General features: G+C 35.2%; 1 protein-coding gene across 2 annotated transcripts in view; it reads right to left on the bottom strand.

The window, feature by feature from the left end:
- The window catches only part of LOC104369327 (centromere protein P), a 149,635-nt gene extending 132,403 nt beyond the window's left edge, over window positions 1-17,232 (bottom strand). For both annotated transcript variants that reach the window (XM_042799752.1, XM_042799751.1), the window contains exons 1-6: window positions 17,068-17,232; window positions 15,160-15,314; window positions 14,178-14,335; window positions 13,720-13,808; window positions 9,693-9,781; window positions 1,990-2,086 (exon numbers count right to left, since the gene is read on the bottom strand). In XM_042799752.1, the coding sequence (XP_042655686.1) occupies window positions 1,990-2,086; window positions 9,693-9,781; window positions 13,720-13,808; window positions 14,178-14,335; window positions 15,160-15,296 (570 nt within the window). In that variant the 5' untranslated portion in view covers window positions 15,297-15,314; window positions 17,068-17,232. The remainder of the gene's footprint in view (window positions 1-1,989; window positions 2,087-9,692; window positions 9,782-13,719; window positions 13,809-14,177; window positions 14,336-15,159; window positions 15,315-17,067) is intronic.
- Window positions 17,233-17,477: the final 245 nt, after the last annotated feature.

The following is a 17,477-nucleotide window of genomic DNA, read 5'->3' as shown; positions in this document are numbered from 1 at the left end:
CGCCATTCATTTCAAACATTCATTATTATTTGAAGTACTCAATCACTTCTACATTATTCCTTTCTTCTCAAGTATCAGAACTAACAGAAAAGAAAAAATAATGTACCTTTCCTGTTCTACACTACACTGTGAGAAAACTATTAGAAGCACTATTTCTACTTAACAGCCTGAGTAATTTTCTTTTAAATAACAAAATAAAAGGTATAAACCCAGAACCCCAAACCAAATAGTCTTCTCTCCAATACTGTGCAGTTATCTGCCTATATATTTGGGGTCTAGCAAGCAGGTAGAAAAAAAAAAAAAAAACAAAAACACACACAACAAAGATTACAGACTCATTTTTTTAATGTTATCCACATGTGAATATTAACAGGATAACATTCTTCACTTGTCTTTATGCAAATGTTAAAAGCATACTTCTAGTTGCTTTCACACAAATTACTACAGAATATTAAGTTACAAATACACATTCTCCTTAGAAACCTGGTTATTTGAGTTGTCAGATTCTTTGAACCCTTTATTAATTCTCTCACCTCAGAAAGTCTTTTCTTTCTAAATTAAATTATTAGTAATGCTAGCAGAAATAAGAAGGTCTAAAAACTCTTCATAAATCCATAGTCAATTATATTTGATAAATATTATCCCAGATTGGTTTGCCTTTCTCAACAGTGTTTTTGTTCATGGAAAGAAAAATACCTTTAGAAAGAATATTTGTAATATATGTCTTCAGAGACTTCATCTTCACACATCTTTTAGCAATGAATATATCCCTTCATTGTTTACACCCAACGTCTGAACAAATACTTTTTAAAACTGCTTAAGATACACACAATTTAAAAATAATCTCCAGACCTGTTTCCTTTTTATTTTTCCATTTCTGTAATGAATTTTAACATGAGAAATATTTACAGCAGTTCACTGAATCACTGTCCCAAAAACCACAGTGACTGCTGTCATGAGGCTAATCTAAAGATCAGAAAGCATCAAGTGAAATTGGAAAAAACAATCAAAAACCCCCACACCACAAAGCCCTCTATGGAGGGATTACAGAAAAGTACTTATACAACAAGCAGGATTAGACAACATCAGTTTATTACTCATTTGAGGACAGGATAATTTTCTTAGCATTATCAGAAATTAGTACTTTGTTTTCTTTAATATGATTAACTGATAATATAAATTGATTAATCTAGCACAGAACTCAGGTCTAAAAGATTCAAAAAATAGGAAACAAAGCAGTTCGCACTTCCTAGTACAGCAAAAAAGCAAAGATGGTGCTGAATTTAATGACCGTAAATGCTTGGGCTAAATAAAACTGAACTAAAAAAGCCACACAACTTAAGCAGCTAAACATCCTCCTCTGACATTAATCATCATATAAGATGTTCAGTGTGTGTAAGACTGCAGTATTTTTACTCCAAGGAATAGTTGTTTATCTCAAAACCAGTACAAAGTGAACAAGCCAAATATTGGTAATTTAAAACTAAAGTCAAATAAACTGTTCCTCACTCTTAGCTGGAACATAGTATTTCCCATTCAAGTAAAATATTTCAGAACTGAAAGTGCTGTCGCCCAAACACATGCTGCCACATTGTCAAGAGAGACAGATCCAGTCCTTCAGAACTAATATTTAAATGCCAGTCTACAAATGTTATTTTAATTTCTTCTCGTGCCTTTTTTTTTTTGTTCAAAATGAAATGTAGTACCAGTGAAAACTGTCCTACTCCCCCAAGACATAAATATTCTTGTTTTCCCCCATGTATGAGGAACACAGCACGAACATGGTAAAAATCACGACAAATACCAAGCAAATGCATTGCCCCTTGAACACAACACAAAAATCTTTACCTAATACTCTCTTCTCCACAACATACAGAATTAAGATTGCCATAAAAGAACTCCACTAATTTCACCTCCATTGCTTTGTCTTAGTGAACTACTTAAAGAACTAAATATAGTACTGATATATAAAGGCTTGACAGACATTACCTTGAAATGTTGGAAGGTGCATCTACGATGTTTATACCACTCGGCATAAGACAAAAGGCTTCTGAAAAATGCTAAAAGATCTCCACGTTCTTCAGTGCTACAAAAGGAAAATATATTGTTTAACGCAAACAGTCCCACTCAGCCACCCAATTCTATAGACTAAAATTTGCACTTTCTCCTTAAAGAATTTGTGATTAGTATTGTTCAAATTTTAAGCCAGAATTCACAAAAAAAAAATATTCTGACAGGAACAAAAAGCTAGTGTAGGTATTGAAAAAAAAAAATGAAGAATTCATTTATAAACCAGTGTTTTCAACTCCTCAGGAAGGTAAACAGCAAAAAAGTTAGTCTTGTGTGTAAAATGTGATAACTTGACAAAGTAGTCACCAGTAAAATCTTAGTCTGATTTTAGCTTGCTCATCTAATACTCTTGTTTCCTAAATAAATTGGTAAGATATATCAAATTGCATCTCTAAGCTTCAAATATCCCCGAGATCTCTGTCCTAGTCAACTAAATCTTTGCATGACATGTCATCTGCCTCTGCCCACAACATCCAGTTTTTCAAGATTAACCTTGAAGCTTCAGTAAGCAAGAAGGCCTGTGTATTAGATCATACATGTCACCTAAAACAAAACTTTTGATATACAGTTAAATTTTATTTATCTGCTATTAAGGAAGATAGTGATATTCTCAATAATTAGGGAGTGGGGCAGGACAGGGGAGAGAGATGACAATAAATCTGTGACTGAGAAGCGAAGCACAAATATCTTGGTGCCAAGCCCATTGTAAGCAGAATTAAGAAGCCTGCATGGAGCTGAGCTGATTCTTGTAGAACATGTCTCAGTATTTCTGCAGATTTGGGCTTGTCATGATTTAGCAATTCAGCTACACATTGGAACATTATGGCTTCATTGATATCAATGATCCTACACTTGCACTAATAAATTGTCTTGGAACCTGATGTCCTGCAACAAGAAGTGCAGACACACCTTTGCTGGACTTGCACTTAGCCAGGATGGATCTGGTAGAGCTCGCAGCCTATATCATGAGACAAACATATCGGTGCTACTTTGGGAAAGAAATAATTCAATTGCAACATTATTGCAAATACCAGTTTTCCATCCATGGTGCCTCTAAAGACAGAAAGGTCATCAGGAGTCATTTTACTTTCTGGCATTTCTGATGAATTCTCTTTATTTCTCTTATGCTTTGTCTCTTGTACTGAAAAGTTCCTATAGTTTTGGTTTTGTTAGTTTCAGGGTAATTGCACAGCATCAAGTGAAAATGTTTATGTACAATGATTCCATGATTATTATAAGATTTCTCCATTTCCAATGAAAATAGTTAACAGAGGCAACAATACACAGTGACAGCTAAACCTAAGAGATGACAATTCCAGGACTTTGGTGCTAAAGTCAATGCAAGCAACACTTAGAAGAAATATAAACAGATTTTGCACTTAGAACATAAGGAAGTTTATTTCCTTCATGTACTTGTTTCACACACAAAAAAGTAAAATCATTTAAGTTTCAATGTAGTTTAAAAATTAAATATTCACATTATCTAAAGAATCAAACAGAAGCTTCCGCTCCCAAAAGAACAGCAAATATTTTGAAAAATGTAATGGAAATTACTGCTGAAGTAATTTCCAAAGAAGTTCCAAACACTGCACAAAGTACAGAATCGAGGAAAGCTACATGGCTGACTCATTATTGATTCTTGCAGATGGGGAAAAATACACACAGTTTTGAAAATGAAAGCTGCTCTTGATATGCTGAGATGATTACTCCTACTGAATAGTGTAGCAAAACATCAAACTGATACCAATGAATAACATACCGCACTAACGTGGACTGAGAGGTATCATTTATTTTTCATCAGCCTACAAGGCTGTAGTGATTTTGCATGTAAGAGAAGTTGCAATGCATCAAACACTGGGGCTGGTATGTTCCTTTATGTCATGAAATTTGATTTACAAAGAAATTTGCTAGAAGTGATACACTTTTCTACTTCAGTAACTGGCACTAAAGTTACTTTATTTCATAATACATTTACTATTTTGTCCTCCTAGAAATACTGTGTTAGCTTGTATGTCAACTACGATGTATACAATCAAAACATTTTTAGTAGAAGTACACCATTACATTCACTCTGAGACAGCCTGAGAAGGCTGGCAACAACAGAAGAAAGGAAACCAAGGCACTGGAAATCAGTTATATGCAAAAATCTGCCTTAGAACAATTAGGATTAGAACCATTTGAATGAAGAAATCTAGCCACTTAAAATAAATGCCATCACAGTAAAGAGTTTGTAGACATCAGGAACTGAACAGACTTATTGTTAGCACCACAGTGACCACAACCATTAAAGCATATATACAGGTTCTCAGCTCTAATCAAAAGAGGAAATAGACAGTCCATCCACTGTTACAAGGGATAAATATATTAAAGACAAATCAGAGAAAATTGGAGAGCTGGTTTGGGGCAGGGGAAGAAAAGTTTGTCTTGGAGGGGTTTCTTTTTAAGGAAAAACAAAAATCATTGTTTTTCTAATTCGTAATAGTATAAGCATCAGGATAGAGAAAGGAAAGGAGACAATACAAGATGATGGAAACAGCCAAGTAGCCAACCATCAGACAGTGCTGTCGGGGGAGGGAAGAAAAATGTTCATAAAAGGTGTCCAGTTTTTAGTAAGGAAATGTAGCAAGAATGCAAAGAATGCAAAATTCCACAAAAGCTGAGTGTCAAAATACCTGAAGCAACATGATTCTTTAATCATAAGGGTGAATGGCTTCATGTTGTTGTTGGTACGAAGCCACAGTCAAATGAAACAGACTATTAGCCATTGTCAAAACATACGAGGCAAACACTGCTTCAAAAATACAAATATTTATTTGCTAATACAGGATTTTACAAGCTTACAAAACCTGACTAAGATGCTTGACTTAAATTTAGGAATATTTCAAAAAGTTACAGAGGATGTAACTTCTACCTGTAAATTTTACTTTTAACATCCTTTCCATTTGAGATTAGCTACTCTTTTTGGATTTTTAGAACAGGTGAGATCAGAAACTTGAGACCATTAACAGAACGGATGCAACAGTATATTTACCAAGTCACTTCAGCCATTCAAGGGAGAACTGTGCCTCATATCCAGCTCTATTTAATACACAGGAATAGCAACCCTTAACATGTTACACAAACAAACTGGAAAAAATACATGAAGTTCATTCAGATATTGAAAAATTAAATGAAAAGCCAAACAAGTTCTATCCTAGTCTGGAAAGAACAACATCACTAAAGGAAGTTGTCACAGTAGTCACAGCTGCCAACAAAATCAGGCCAAGATGAAAAAAATGCTGGCAGCACACACAAAACTGAGCCCCTGGAAGGACATGGACACATACCAATTTAAAAGCTGACTAGCTGTATGTTCTGGACAGTTTTTTTTAACCACAACTCGTAATTGTACATATAAAAATCTGCACATACTATAGTAAAAATCAAGACTTAGTAAAGACTGCCCACACCTGTCTAGTGAACATGCTTCTACACATACTATAATATGCTTTGTAAATCTGCATACATAGAAGATAGCAACACAAAACCTGGTTACAAAACAACCCACTTAAAATTCTTTTCAAAATAACTTGGCAATTTTGACAAGTATCCACTTCTATGAAATTTAAAAGACTATCAAAAACCTTGTGACCTTGTTTTAGTATTCTGTCTCTAGTTCCTCTCAGATTCATCTTTAAGCAATAAAACAAATGAAAATTTTCTCAGCTAGATCACCACGCAGAGATAGTTTTGGCTAACAAGTTCAAAAAAACGGTTTCAAATGTAAAAGTTAGTCTACGAATTATACTTGAGTACATACTTCTTTCATGTACAGATATAGCACTGGCTAAATTTAAGATAGAAAACTAAATTTAATGTTCAGAAAGGGGGAAAACCTGTGTTGGCATGAACAGACATATGTAATATACGTGCTTTTTTGTATTGGCAAGGGACAAAGAGACTGCATATGAGCACCATTTCAGTTAGCTGTCTCACAGCACTTAAACTACCCATAAACAATAATTCCTAATTAGTTTAAATTAGTCTAATTCCTCATGCTGAAGCCAACTACAACAAACACTAAAATACCAAGAAAACTTGTTATAAAATAACAAGGTACTAACAGAGTACCTGTTAAAATTTGAGCCTTTTTTTTTTTTTTGGGGGGGGGGGGGGGTTGGAAAGAATTTAGCATTACAAAATGTCACCAGATCTTTTTAAAACCCACTAGGAACAGAAAACACCCATCTCAAAAGTCAACATCCATGTAATAGAGAAATCATCCAAAACCAGCAAAAAGCATATTCAGGCAGAGAGTAACTATGCATCACGTTAAAATCACATGCCCTTCATCCAAACACCATTTCACTTTTACAGACTAACATCAAGAAAACACAAAAGTATATATGAAACAACTGTTGTAAAAGTATTTGAGGCTCCTTGAATACGCTCCTTTAATTATTTTAAGAGGGGAAACCTATTTTAACTCACTGCAGTATGCAAGACTTCTTGCATTAGCATATAAACCCAAAGAATTACACTTGCAGCTGTGGGAAAAATTCATGCTTCCCCTCACTTCCAAAATACCTAGCCCATGCAGTGCTTAATGTAATGCAGACATTTCATAAATCCTTCACTCTGACTTATAAATTCTAATTAGTTAGAAAAAAGTAAGAGCAGTTTTTGAACTGTCTAAAAACTCCTCCTATTTAAGTAATCTATCCAACAGTTAACTAACCCAACATTTAACGGGATATCAAGCAAAAACATTCACAAACTTGCAACAAGATTTCTCACAGATATTCTGGTCCTCAACACTACTGAAGCACAGCACAATTGATAACTGGTGCAAAGGGGACTCAAGTAAAATCCAAAAGTAGAAGACTAAATTTTGTGATTCCATATGCATATACATTTTATTGTCACAATGTATTTAAGGAATGGTACATGTTTTTAAAAAATAGGTATTATATATTGCAATAGTGCCTGGTTGAAAATAAACTGCTGAATTTTGCTTCTTTTAAAAACTTGTTGCTCAAGTGTTCTAGCATTCTTCCCTCTTCTTCCAAAGCAGGATGGGCTTGAGAATTACATCTGAATGCCAGGTTTTTAACTCTGGTGCTATTAAAAGACCCTTTTCTGTCATGCATGATGAAAAATGAAGCCAAGAAAATTAGAAAGCTGAATAGGAAAAAATCCAGTCCAGTAGGGAAAACAGAACAGGGCTAGACAATGGATTCGGCAAGACTGGGCCCAAGGAAGCAAAACAAGCAAACAGAAACCAGTAGGGAGACTGAAAAGAATGAATAATACAGAGGGAGACCATATTTAGCTGGTCAAGAATGGATGAAAAGAGAGAGAAGAGGGTAGGAATCAAGATTCTAAGAGCAGCTGGTAGACTGAAGAATACAGGGCTACTTGGGAAAAGCCTGAAACTGGACATGAAAAGAGAGCATTAGGACTTAGAGTAAGAAATGAGAAGTAGCTTAACAAGGGGATTGAGAAAACAAGCCATGAAGGGAGATCACAATCAGATTAAGCCCATCTAACATTGGGTTGCTGTCAATACAGATGTGAACATCAGGCCTGTTCTGGTCATATATTTACTGCCTTAGATCAGCAACAAACAGTGTGACATTGCAGGAGAAGTCAAACAGAAAAAATGAAATTTAAAGGGTTTGGGGGCAAATTACTTTTTCAGCCAAATTACTACATTGAACATACCGGCCCCATGGCTTCAAGAGTATATACACTGATGCTAGGCCAACAGATGGTACACGCCAATAGAAGCTAAAGAGAATGAACTATTGCTTTATTGCAGCAAAGCCTTAATGCCTCTTATACCATTCATGAAAACTTATGTTTACTTATGAATACTGGTATAATGTGGAAAAAGACAAGAGTAGTGAAGAGACGGGGACAAGACAACAGTGCTCAAGCCAGGATGAAATAAAGTCTGCCACTACTTAAACACATTTCTTTCCAGTATGACTATTAAGTTCCAAGACACTTCTACTGTCAGAAAATAGTAATGAAAAAAGCAGGGTAATTTCCTCTTCTAAATACTGCTTCTTGAAAGCAGACAACTACTATTCTCAGTTATACCACTAGCTTTAGTAGATTTATGTGGAAATTCCAAAGTCTATAAACAAAAATTTCAGCTTTTAGTACAGACGACTAATGAAGCCTGAGGTAACTCAGTAAACCTTTCTTTTCACCCGTCCATTTGCCTTCCCTCTCCCTCCCCAAGTCTAAAAAAGTAATATAAAACAGAAGAATTCTCTTAAAGAACAGGATTAAGTCAACTACCCAATAATAATTAATAGATTTGTTCTCAGATTCGGTTGCTAGCAGATTTCACAGTGGAATACTACAGACAAATAATTCGATCATTATTCATTCTGTGTACCACAATAAATTGACATCCTCCAGTAAATAACCAAAAAGTAGCACTCAGTCATATGCTGAAGTTTTAGTCTGTACATTTTCTTAAACCATTGCACAAATACACTATTCTAGGTTTTTAAGCTATATTCTGTTGTTTTTGAAATATCAGTGAAAGGAAATTCTAATGCAAAGAAGAGAAACGGAATAGTGAGCAGAGAATTAGAAATAAACAAGTTCTGGATGTACACTTTAGCCATTACTCACCAACAGCACACATCTACAACTCAAACACCTGACTAACAGTTAACATGCTGATTACATAAATTAAAACACAATAGCTGAGATTATTTGGTTCAGAAAAAAAAAATATAACAAGGTAATTTGAAATAGCTAAAACACACAATCCCAAAACTGTTTCTTTTTAGCATGAATTCATAATGGTTCCTTTCAGGCCTTAAAAATTATGTGTGTCCTGGTTTCAGCTGGTATAGATCTCATTTTTTCATCTTGGTACGTAGAATAGTGCTGTGTTTTGGATTCAGTATGGTATTTGGTATGAGAAGAATGTTGATAATACAGTGATGTTTTCAGTTGTTGCTGAGAGATCTAGGACTTTTCAGCTTCCCGTGTCCTGCCCGTGTTCAGGTGCACAAGATGCTGAGAATCCCTCCCAGCCAGAGCAAAAGACCCAAACCAGCCAATGGAATATTCCATATCATATAATGTCATGCTCGGCCCATATATTAAGGTTGATGGGGACACTATCTCGCCTCCCAGATGGCAGTTTTGGGATTTTCGCTCCTCTGGGCTTGCTAGCCCGTAATGGGCTGGGCAACAGTTGGTGCGTGGTGAGCAATCACATTGTGCATCACTCATTTGTATCTTCTATTATTACTATTATCGTTATCATTACTATTTTAATTTTATTTTATTTCAATTATTAAATTGCTTTTATCTCAACCTACAAGTCTCCTTACCATTATCCCTCCAACTCTCTCCCTTGTTCCCTGGGGTGGTGGAAGGGGAGCGAGCGGCTGCGTGGTGTTGGGCTGCCAGCCAGGTTCAAACCACAGCTATGCATTTCACCTCCCCTTCAGAGGGATATAGACAAGGTGCCAGAAGTGTTTAGGTTGGGCTAACAGTACATTACCAAACAAAGAAACTGACTGTCAAAAATTTATATGAAAACTCAGTATTGCATTTAGTATCATATATCCCATAAAATAACTTTCCTTAAACACAGAACTCCAACTTACCTTGACACAAACTTGCTCACATCTGAATCTTCTCCAGATTCCATTATAACACTGAGATCAGTAACAACAATAGACACATTCTCTTTGTTCTAGATTGGAGAAGTAACAACACAATATTTTAGAAATTTCTCTAGTGAGGAGGAACAAAATGTAACTATCTGTATATTAAAATTGACAAAAAATATGCAAATGATGTTAAGTACTATAATCCCTAAAATAATATTTTTTAAACTACAGTTTATAAGTGTGGCCGTTTCCTTTCATTTTGACAGTATCAGTACTATCCATAAAACAAGGCTTTTGGAATAATACCTGAACTTGTCAGCATAGAGAATATATATATGTATAAAGGAAGAGTTATGAATAAGAGGTTCATCTACTTTCTTTCAGGTCACTTCCACTTCTTTAAGATGGTTCTAATTTTCCAACACAACCCCTAGCTGCCACATACACAAGGAAACTCAAACATAAAGTTTCATTTGAAAAGCATAATGCTACATTAAATTAAAAAAAAAAAATTCCAGTTAGTTTGCCTTTTATTTTTTAATTTTAAAGCCAATAGTTCTGCCTCAAAACCTTGTCCCTTTCTACAACAGTACTCAGGGATATGTGCATGATAATGAAAAGAAAATGTTTCCAAATTAAAATACCTAACAACTTACTAGAGAAATGAGAAAAGAAGTTCATATAGTAGAAATGAAGGCACAAAAAAACTCGTTTCTTTTCTCTATGCATTCTTGAACACACCAGAGTAATAGGTTAGATAATAGTGAATGAAAAAGCCTAAAATCACAGCTTGGAGACCATAGCAAATGCTTCACTTAATACTGGAGACTATGCACTTGATTTTTCTTATACCCAGTCACTACAAGTGAATGGGAATGGCAACACAGAAGAAACTAAATAGATAAGCTAGAGTCAAATGCACACAGCAACCCTAGTATTGGCTGGACAGACGACTGCCAACACTGCCGTCACTAAAGATGGAAAAAGCAAGTCAAGACACTACAAAGTTTAGTGGACTGATTAAGTAACATCAAGAAAAATTATTTCAAATTTAGAGCAAAAGGTTCAACATGTGCATGGAGAGAAGCTGCTAGTAGTCACAAGCTAACATGCTACCTTCTGAAGAAACTGGTTTTCCAACAAGTGGGTTACCAACATATGCCAAGATGCCACTTTGGGGTCAAATAAAAAGATTTAAAATCAAAGCTCCTGTGAAGAAAGCAGCTCTTATTTAAATGACTGCTTTCTCAAGAGGTTTAGACTTGTTTTGGCAGATTTTCAACCTAATTGTACACATCTTCTCCTAATACCCAAGGATAGTAAGAGGGGACAACAAATAAATCTAACAATGCGTTTGCATTAACCTGTTTTCTTCATCCACATTTTAACCTTTGTAAGCATCCTCCTATGCACAATGAGTGCAAGCAAAGAAGCTCCCAAAACACTAGACAGCTTGGGAATATAAACCCTACGCTCATCTGACACTGTACCAAAACTAAAGAAACAGCTAGGATGTAGAATATGTCAGGCAGTGAGTGACCACTATGACAGTAATACAGACAATCTCAACCATTCAAAGTTAGTCAGAGTGAACTCAGATCCACCTACCCTGCCTTGTACAGCTATATCCTAGAATACAGCTTTTATCACGAACGGCATTCAACAATTTGTTTAAGATCAAATTAGAGATATTCACAAGAAAAAATTGTTATGGTGAATTAGTAGGTTTGATTTAAGTTACTGTGGAGCAGAGTTAAATGTATTGTAACTTAACTACTTGATTAAATAGCTAGAGTTAACAGTGTGAAAAAAATTATTATATTCTGCTGCATACCAATGCATTTGTCACTTAACTATGCATTTCCCCAAAGCAGCTGGCATCTTTCATTTCTCTAGATGGGTGAAACTAGTTGCAACTTTACAGGATCTTTCCCATGCTGGCGTCAGAATGAGTTATTTTAAACATAACTGTTAATGCTGTATATTAGAAAATAGGCTTCTCCATTCTTATATGCAAAAAGTTGCAAGTATAAAGAAGTTAAAGCTAAATTTCCAGGTCTTTGTCTGGCCTGAAGTCACAACTTCCCTGAAAGCTGTGGAGGCAGACTCCCCATAGAAACAACCAAGTAGAACTAGGCAAAATGTCTGAATGGAATTGTTAAGCAATCTAGTCATGAGATATGCTTTTTCATTATAATTAAATGGAAGAGTCATTTTTTATTCATATAAATTACAAAACTGTGTATTTTAAAAACACTCTCATTAAGCTGAATTTTTTAACTGCTAAATTCTCTCAAGATCTATGTTATTTAAACACCTGTAACAAAATGAAAATACAGAACTGTATGCAATGGTATTTTAAAGGGTATTTTACAACCCTAACGAAACTATTACATTGTGATTTGTACAATAGCTAAAACACATTAAACTAAATGCAAAACCTTTAATAACATTAAAGTACATATACAATCACAGAAACTGAGTGAAGGGACAGAAATTAGTCTGTGTTTGAAACTGTAAATGTACTTCTTGACTCATATATAACACCAAAAATAAAAAACAAAACCTGTATATTATAACACAATTAAAAACTGTACTCTTCACTGGTGCCTTCTTAACTAATTTTGCATTTTCCACAATACATCAACAACCCACACCATACAAATGCATAAAATACTGGCAATTCCAAGTTTATTAACTCAAGGTAAATTGATACATCATCTGCATTGGATATTATATTGTAAGGTACAGGTGCCATGTACCTTTAAATAAAAAAATAATTCATGCAAAAAATTAACTAAAAATTATCTTTTCTTTTCAACTGAAGTGTTTTTTTTTTTAAATATATACACTTGGCATTCCATGTATCGATCACTAGCATATCTGAGCAGCACTGAAGTTTCAGGCATTACGCAGACACGTGCTGACATCTGGCGGTGTAACAGATTTAAGCACCACCAACGCAACTGTAAGTAAACTTGACATCTAGTTACTCACCTGAGCTCCACTGACACTAAAAGATGTCATCTTTCTGCAGGAGCATACAGCTGAGAAATAAACATTAATCTAACCAAGTAGCATAACTGATTCAGGATATTTCCATGCTCAGAGCTAAATGTAGTCTTATACAAGCACGTGGTAAAATGTCACTAGGACCAGAAGTTTAATGTCATGCATGGATTTAAGAGGTTGCAGAATAACCTCATTCAGCTGTACTCCTGCAGTTTCAAATTATGCAACTCACATGTGACTACCTTGATACTCATTTCCTAAACTCATAATATGACTTTTCTTTAAGTTAGGCGGGACATCTTCACATAGCAAGGCAGTTTCTAATACTATCAGGTTCAATCACATTCAATTTAAAAAAAAAATCTTTTAAAGCTGAGCTGAAAAACAAGTCTTCTTGAGAAGGAAATTTCCTGATGTCAAAACTATCATTACAAATTGGGCGACATAATTACAAATTGAGGTAGCAGCTGTTTTTCACTGCTTATTATTTTGAATTCTATGCTAAGAATCGATTCTTATGAAGGAGCTTTCCTGCAAAAAATCTGTAATCATTAGTGCAACTTCTGTGCAGTTCCATGATGTAATGGCTTGTCACTCTAGTCAAGCAAATAGAAATACAGTCAAAGTTAAAAAAAAAAAAATATATGTTCATGTTTGTAGTGTTTTAAGCTTTTCCTCAGTTGCCTCAAGCGACGTAAGGTTTGGAATTTTCCAGTCTCCAGAACAAGATATCTGACTGTAGGAGAACATGATAAGAATTTTGCAATCAAATATTGAACCTGACCATCAGAACTATTTTGCTTGGATGCATATGGAATTCCAAAGCTGGGTCCAGCTGTTACAGAGTGAAAACAACCCACTGAGGCTTAGATTAGGACGACTCAGGCAATCAAAATGACAAAATACCAGTTGAAGGTTTCAGCTGGAGATGGAAATATTAACATCTGTACATCTGAAGTTTTTTTTGTTTGCTTGTTGGGTTTTTTTTTAAACGTACATTGATCCTTACCTGCATTTCAAGAAGCTGAAATTCCAACTGAAAAGACAGGGAGTGGCAATTCCCTGATAATCTGTGCTTCTGCACTGTTCTGGTTTTAGCTGTTATAAAATAAACAAAATATTAGATTATAAGTCTATTCAACAATTATTGAATTTCTTCCATTATTCGTAATTCAAGTATCAACTCATACCATCCATCATATAAATAACAAAGTCACATTAAACGTGTCGTGGGGAAAAAAAAAAATCCACACACAACTAACTTCAGGGTAGTCTTCCAGTTTCCCACTATGCAAAATACTGTATTTCCATAGAAACTGTTTTGGCAATAAAGAAAATTCTATCCTATCTCAAAATAATTGTCTTTCTGCTAACATGGAAAGTAGAAGTATAACGTGCATTTGCAGATGTAATGAACTGAAACAGTATGCTCAGTATAACAGCAAAAAAGAGCACAAAAATGCTTACTCTTTTCCATTGTTTTCTTGGAATGATTTGTGAAATGAATACCAGTAAATTTCATTAAAAATGAGAGATCTGCTTCTAGACTTTCAAGTTGAGCTTTCAGGTCTGATGGAGAATCACATCCCTTCAATTGTCTCTGAAATTCTCTCTGGAATAATTTTCTGGAATTGGGGGGGAAAAAAATCAAATCAAATCAAATGGGCAAAAGACACAGACTCTAGAACATGTTTTGTCACAGCAACACCATTAAATAAAAGACATCTGTAACGTGATGTGATGATTTTTAGATCAAGATCAGTTTTCAACAAGTCAAACTTCAGTTGGATCATATTACTAGGAACAGTAAACTATTCTAAATTACATAAAGCGTTTATGTTCATTACCAGATAGACACAGCCTTTATTATAAGCCTTGAGATGTAAGTATAAATTTCAAGGGATGTACAACAATAATGAGCTGTAATACCTTTACTCATCTAAATGACTTATTTAATCTACAGCGTTCATTTACTATAGAATACGAGTTAAATAATGGAAAGAAAAAGCCCCTAACATGGCACTTTTTAAACATATAATTAGTCATACCCATACATGTCCCCAAACCCCATCTTTTTCTTTTTTCCTAAGTAAACATGCACTGAGCTGTTTCACAGCACATAATGGGAAACTTGGTCTTTGCAGTCAACAACTTTGCAAGGCCCACACAGTAACGTACCTGGTATCATGCTCTGATCACTATAACTGCCTTTTTTTTTTTTTTTTGAAAAGGCAAACAAAATCCTAGAAGACCACAAACTACCAAAAGAAGGCAGTAAAGAGGTCAATCATCTATTATTTGTAATCTTTTATCATATATAGCCCATGTCCTAAACAAGATCAGCACTGTAAAAATAATGTAAGGAAAGTCCTAGCATAGAGGCAAAAGCTTATCCTAAATAACTTTAACAAAGAAACGCTATTAATCCAACATGTATAAAAAGGCATACTTTGCCATTAATATCTCCTCATCAGAAAAAACAGTGGATTCTTGTTGGCTATCTTCATACTTTTCAGTCAATTGTTTAATTTCTTCTTCCAGTGACTGGATTTCGTCTTCATAAACTTGATAAATGTTGTTGTCCATTTCTCTGAATCAATGTTACTAGATAAAACACAATAAATATATTTCTTAGGAAATAAGAAATCCGTTTTCAAAATAAGTTATGAAGATTTGATACATAAAATTTTTAAATATGCCAGATATATTGTTTGACAAGTACAATAACTTATACCTCCGTAAAGAATTCTATAGTGTCAAATACTCCTGTTTGCTGTGGAAGATTAAACAAACATATAAACCTTGATCCTCAGCAACCAAATTTGACAGGAATTCTGTCATCAACTTGAAAACAGAATGAGGCTTGCAGTAAAACTCTGCTCTTAATATTACAGTACTCTCATCAATGTAACTCCTACTTAAACCCTAGAAAGTCCACTTATGGAAGATACCTGTCTGCAACTACACATTACAAGTGCAGAAAAGCATCACAAACGGGAATACAGGAAGCTGCTGGATATCAGCAAGCATGTAACAAAGAACAAATTTTTTTTAAAAAAATGAGATTTGCTGCATTAGTTCCTCAAATACTTTATTGGTTAAGTCAAAATGTAATTATTAAACTAATTTTAAGACACTGATCACTGCATAGCCTCCAAATACAGAAGGTGAATCAGGAATCTAATGTAGTCAAAGGCTTTAAGAATCTTTTTAACTAATCATGATTTCACCAAGAAGCATATCCACTTGTTTTACATTTGCTGCAACAGCACAACAAGCTGTTTTACAGATAGAAAGACATCCTAATCAGATAGAGAAACTGAACCCAGCTTTGAGTAATTCACCTAATGATCCACCTTATTAAATGAAGCACAGGTGTTCCTACTAATACCATAGCATAACCTGCCTTTCAAGTGAACAACAGTAAAGGGACACAAAGAAACAACCATGTTCCACAAATAATTCACAATAAATAAACAATTTTAAGAAAAAAAAAAAAAAATCTGACATTCAGCCTAGACACAACTCAAAGCACTGTAGAGAACATTATGCAGCTCAATACTGATGTATTAATACTTTCAACCAGGAAAAACAAACAAACAAAAAAAAAAATCTAGTTTTAATATGTGTTTCTAAACAACCCCTACTGTATTTGCATGATCAACACTAACACAGTTCAATAAAAAGGGATGAGGGGAAAATAGGATTTTGTTGTTTTATTTCATAAGAAACAGCATTTAAATAACACATATAAGAAGACAACATTCAAAACATATTTTAACATTAAAAACTTAATTAGTGAATAAAGAGAGCATATGCAATTAAAGAATTACTGAGATTGTGCCCAGGTATGACTTCCTCTGAAATTTTAATGCAATCTTACACAACGTATGACAACAAACAAGATCAGTGGGGGCAAGAAACAAAAGTTCTGCAATTTTGAATTCATCCTTATCAGGGGGTTTTTTGATTGGATACATTGAAGCAAGTTTTGGTCATCATAAAGAGCACGTTGGGAAAAAGAAAATCATTACAATAGACAGAACCTCAAGTTGTTAGCTAATACCTATTTTAACAGCTGGCTGGTTTGAAAACAGTAACGAAACACATATACAACCATTTTAACTCAACTGATTTTACTAGACTGCCGAAGACTGAAAGACTAGTTATAACTTCAAAGAGCATTACCTCCAGGAAGAAAAAAAAAAAAAAAAAAAAAAAAAAAAAAAAAAGCATCCCATACGTACTTTTAATTAAATAAAACATAAATTTAACGACAATCAGTCGCCCTCACTTTAAGCGTACACACACGCGTATATTTGTGCGCTAACGATATATATTTCACTTTTCTACGTACCTGCGGGTGCCAAAGCCTCCCCCGGCAGAACGAAGCGCGCCCAAAGCGAGCGGCCCGGAGCGCGGGGGACCCTCACGGCCCCTACAGCCGCGAGACGGCGCTGAGGAAAGAGCCGCCGCGCGCGCGCGCCCCGCGCCTTCAAACCGCGCGCCTAAGCGGCCCGCAGCCGGCCCGGCCGCCACCACAGCCGCTGCCCGAGCAGGGGGCGCCGGCCGCGCCTTCGTTCACCCCCTCGCGAAATAACGGAGCCACTTCAAGTGAGATTCACCGAGATCCTTATGCGTCCTCAGTAGCCGAAGAGTTATTTTGTTCGGTACCGCCTGCCTTCCTTTATTTATTTTTGCTCATGTCTTGCAGAAAACCCCCCTACTTTTCTGCCTGGTTAGTTGCGCCCAAGCTGTACGCGGCCA

The sequence above is a fragment of the Tyto alba genome, unplaced genomic scaffold (genome assembly GCF_018691265.1).
Source record: "Tyto alba isolate M040663 unplaced genomic scaffold, T.alba_DEE_v4.0 Super-Scaffold_3, whole genome shotgun sequence".
In the NCBI taxonomy this organism is placed as follows: domain Eukaryota; kingdom Metazoa; phylum Chordata; class Aves; order Strigiformes; family Tytonidae; genus Tyto; species Tyto alba.
Note: the sequence above shows the minus strand (reverse complement) of the source record. Positions and strands in the feature narration are given on the sequence as shown.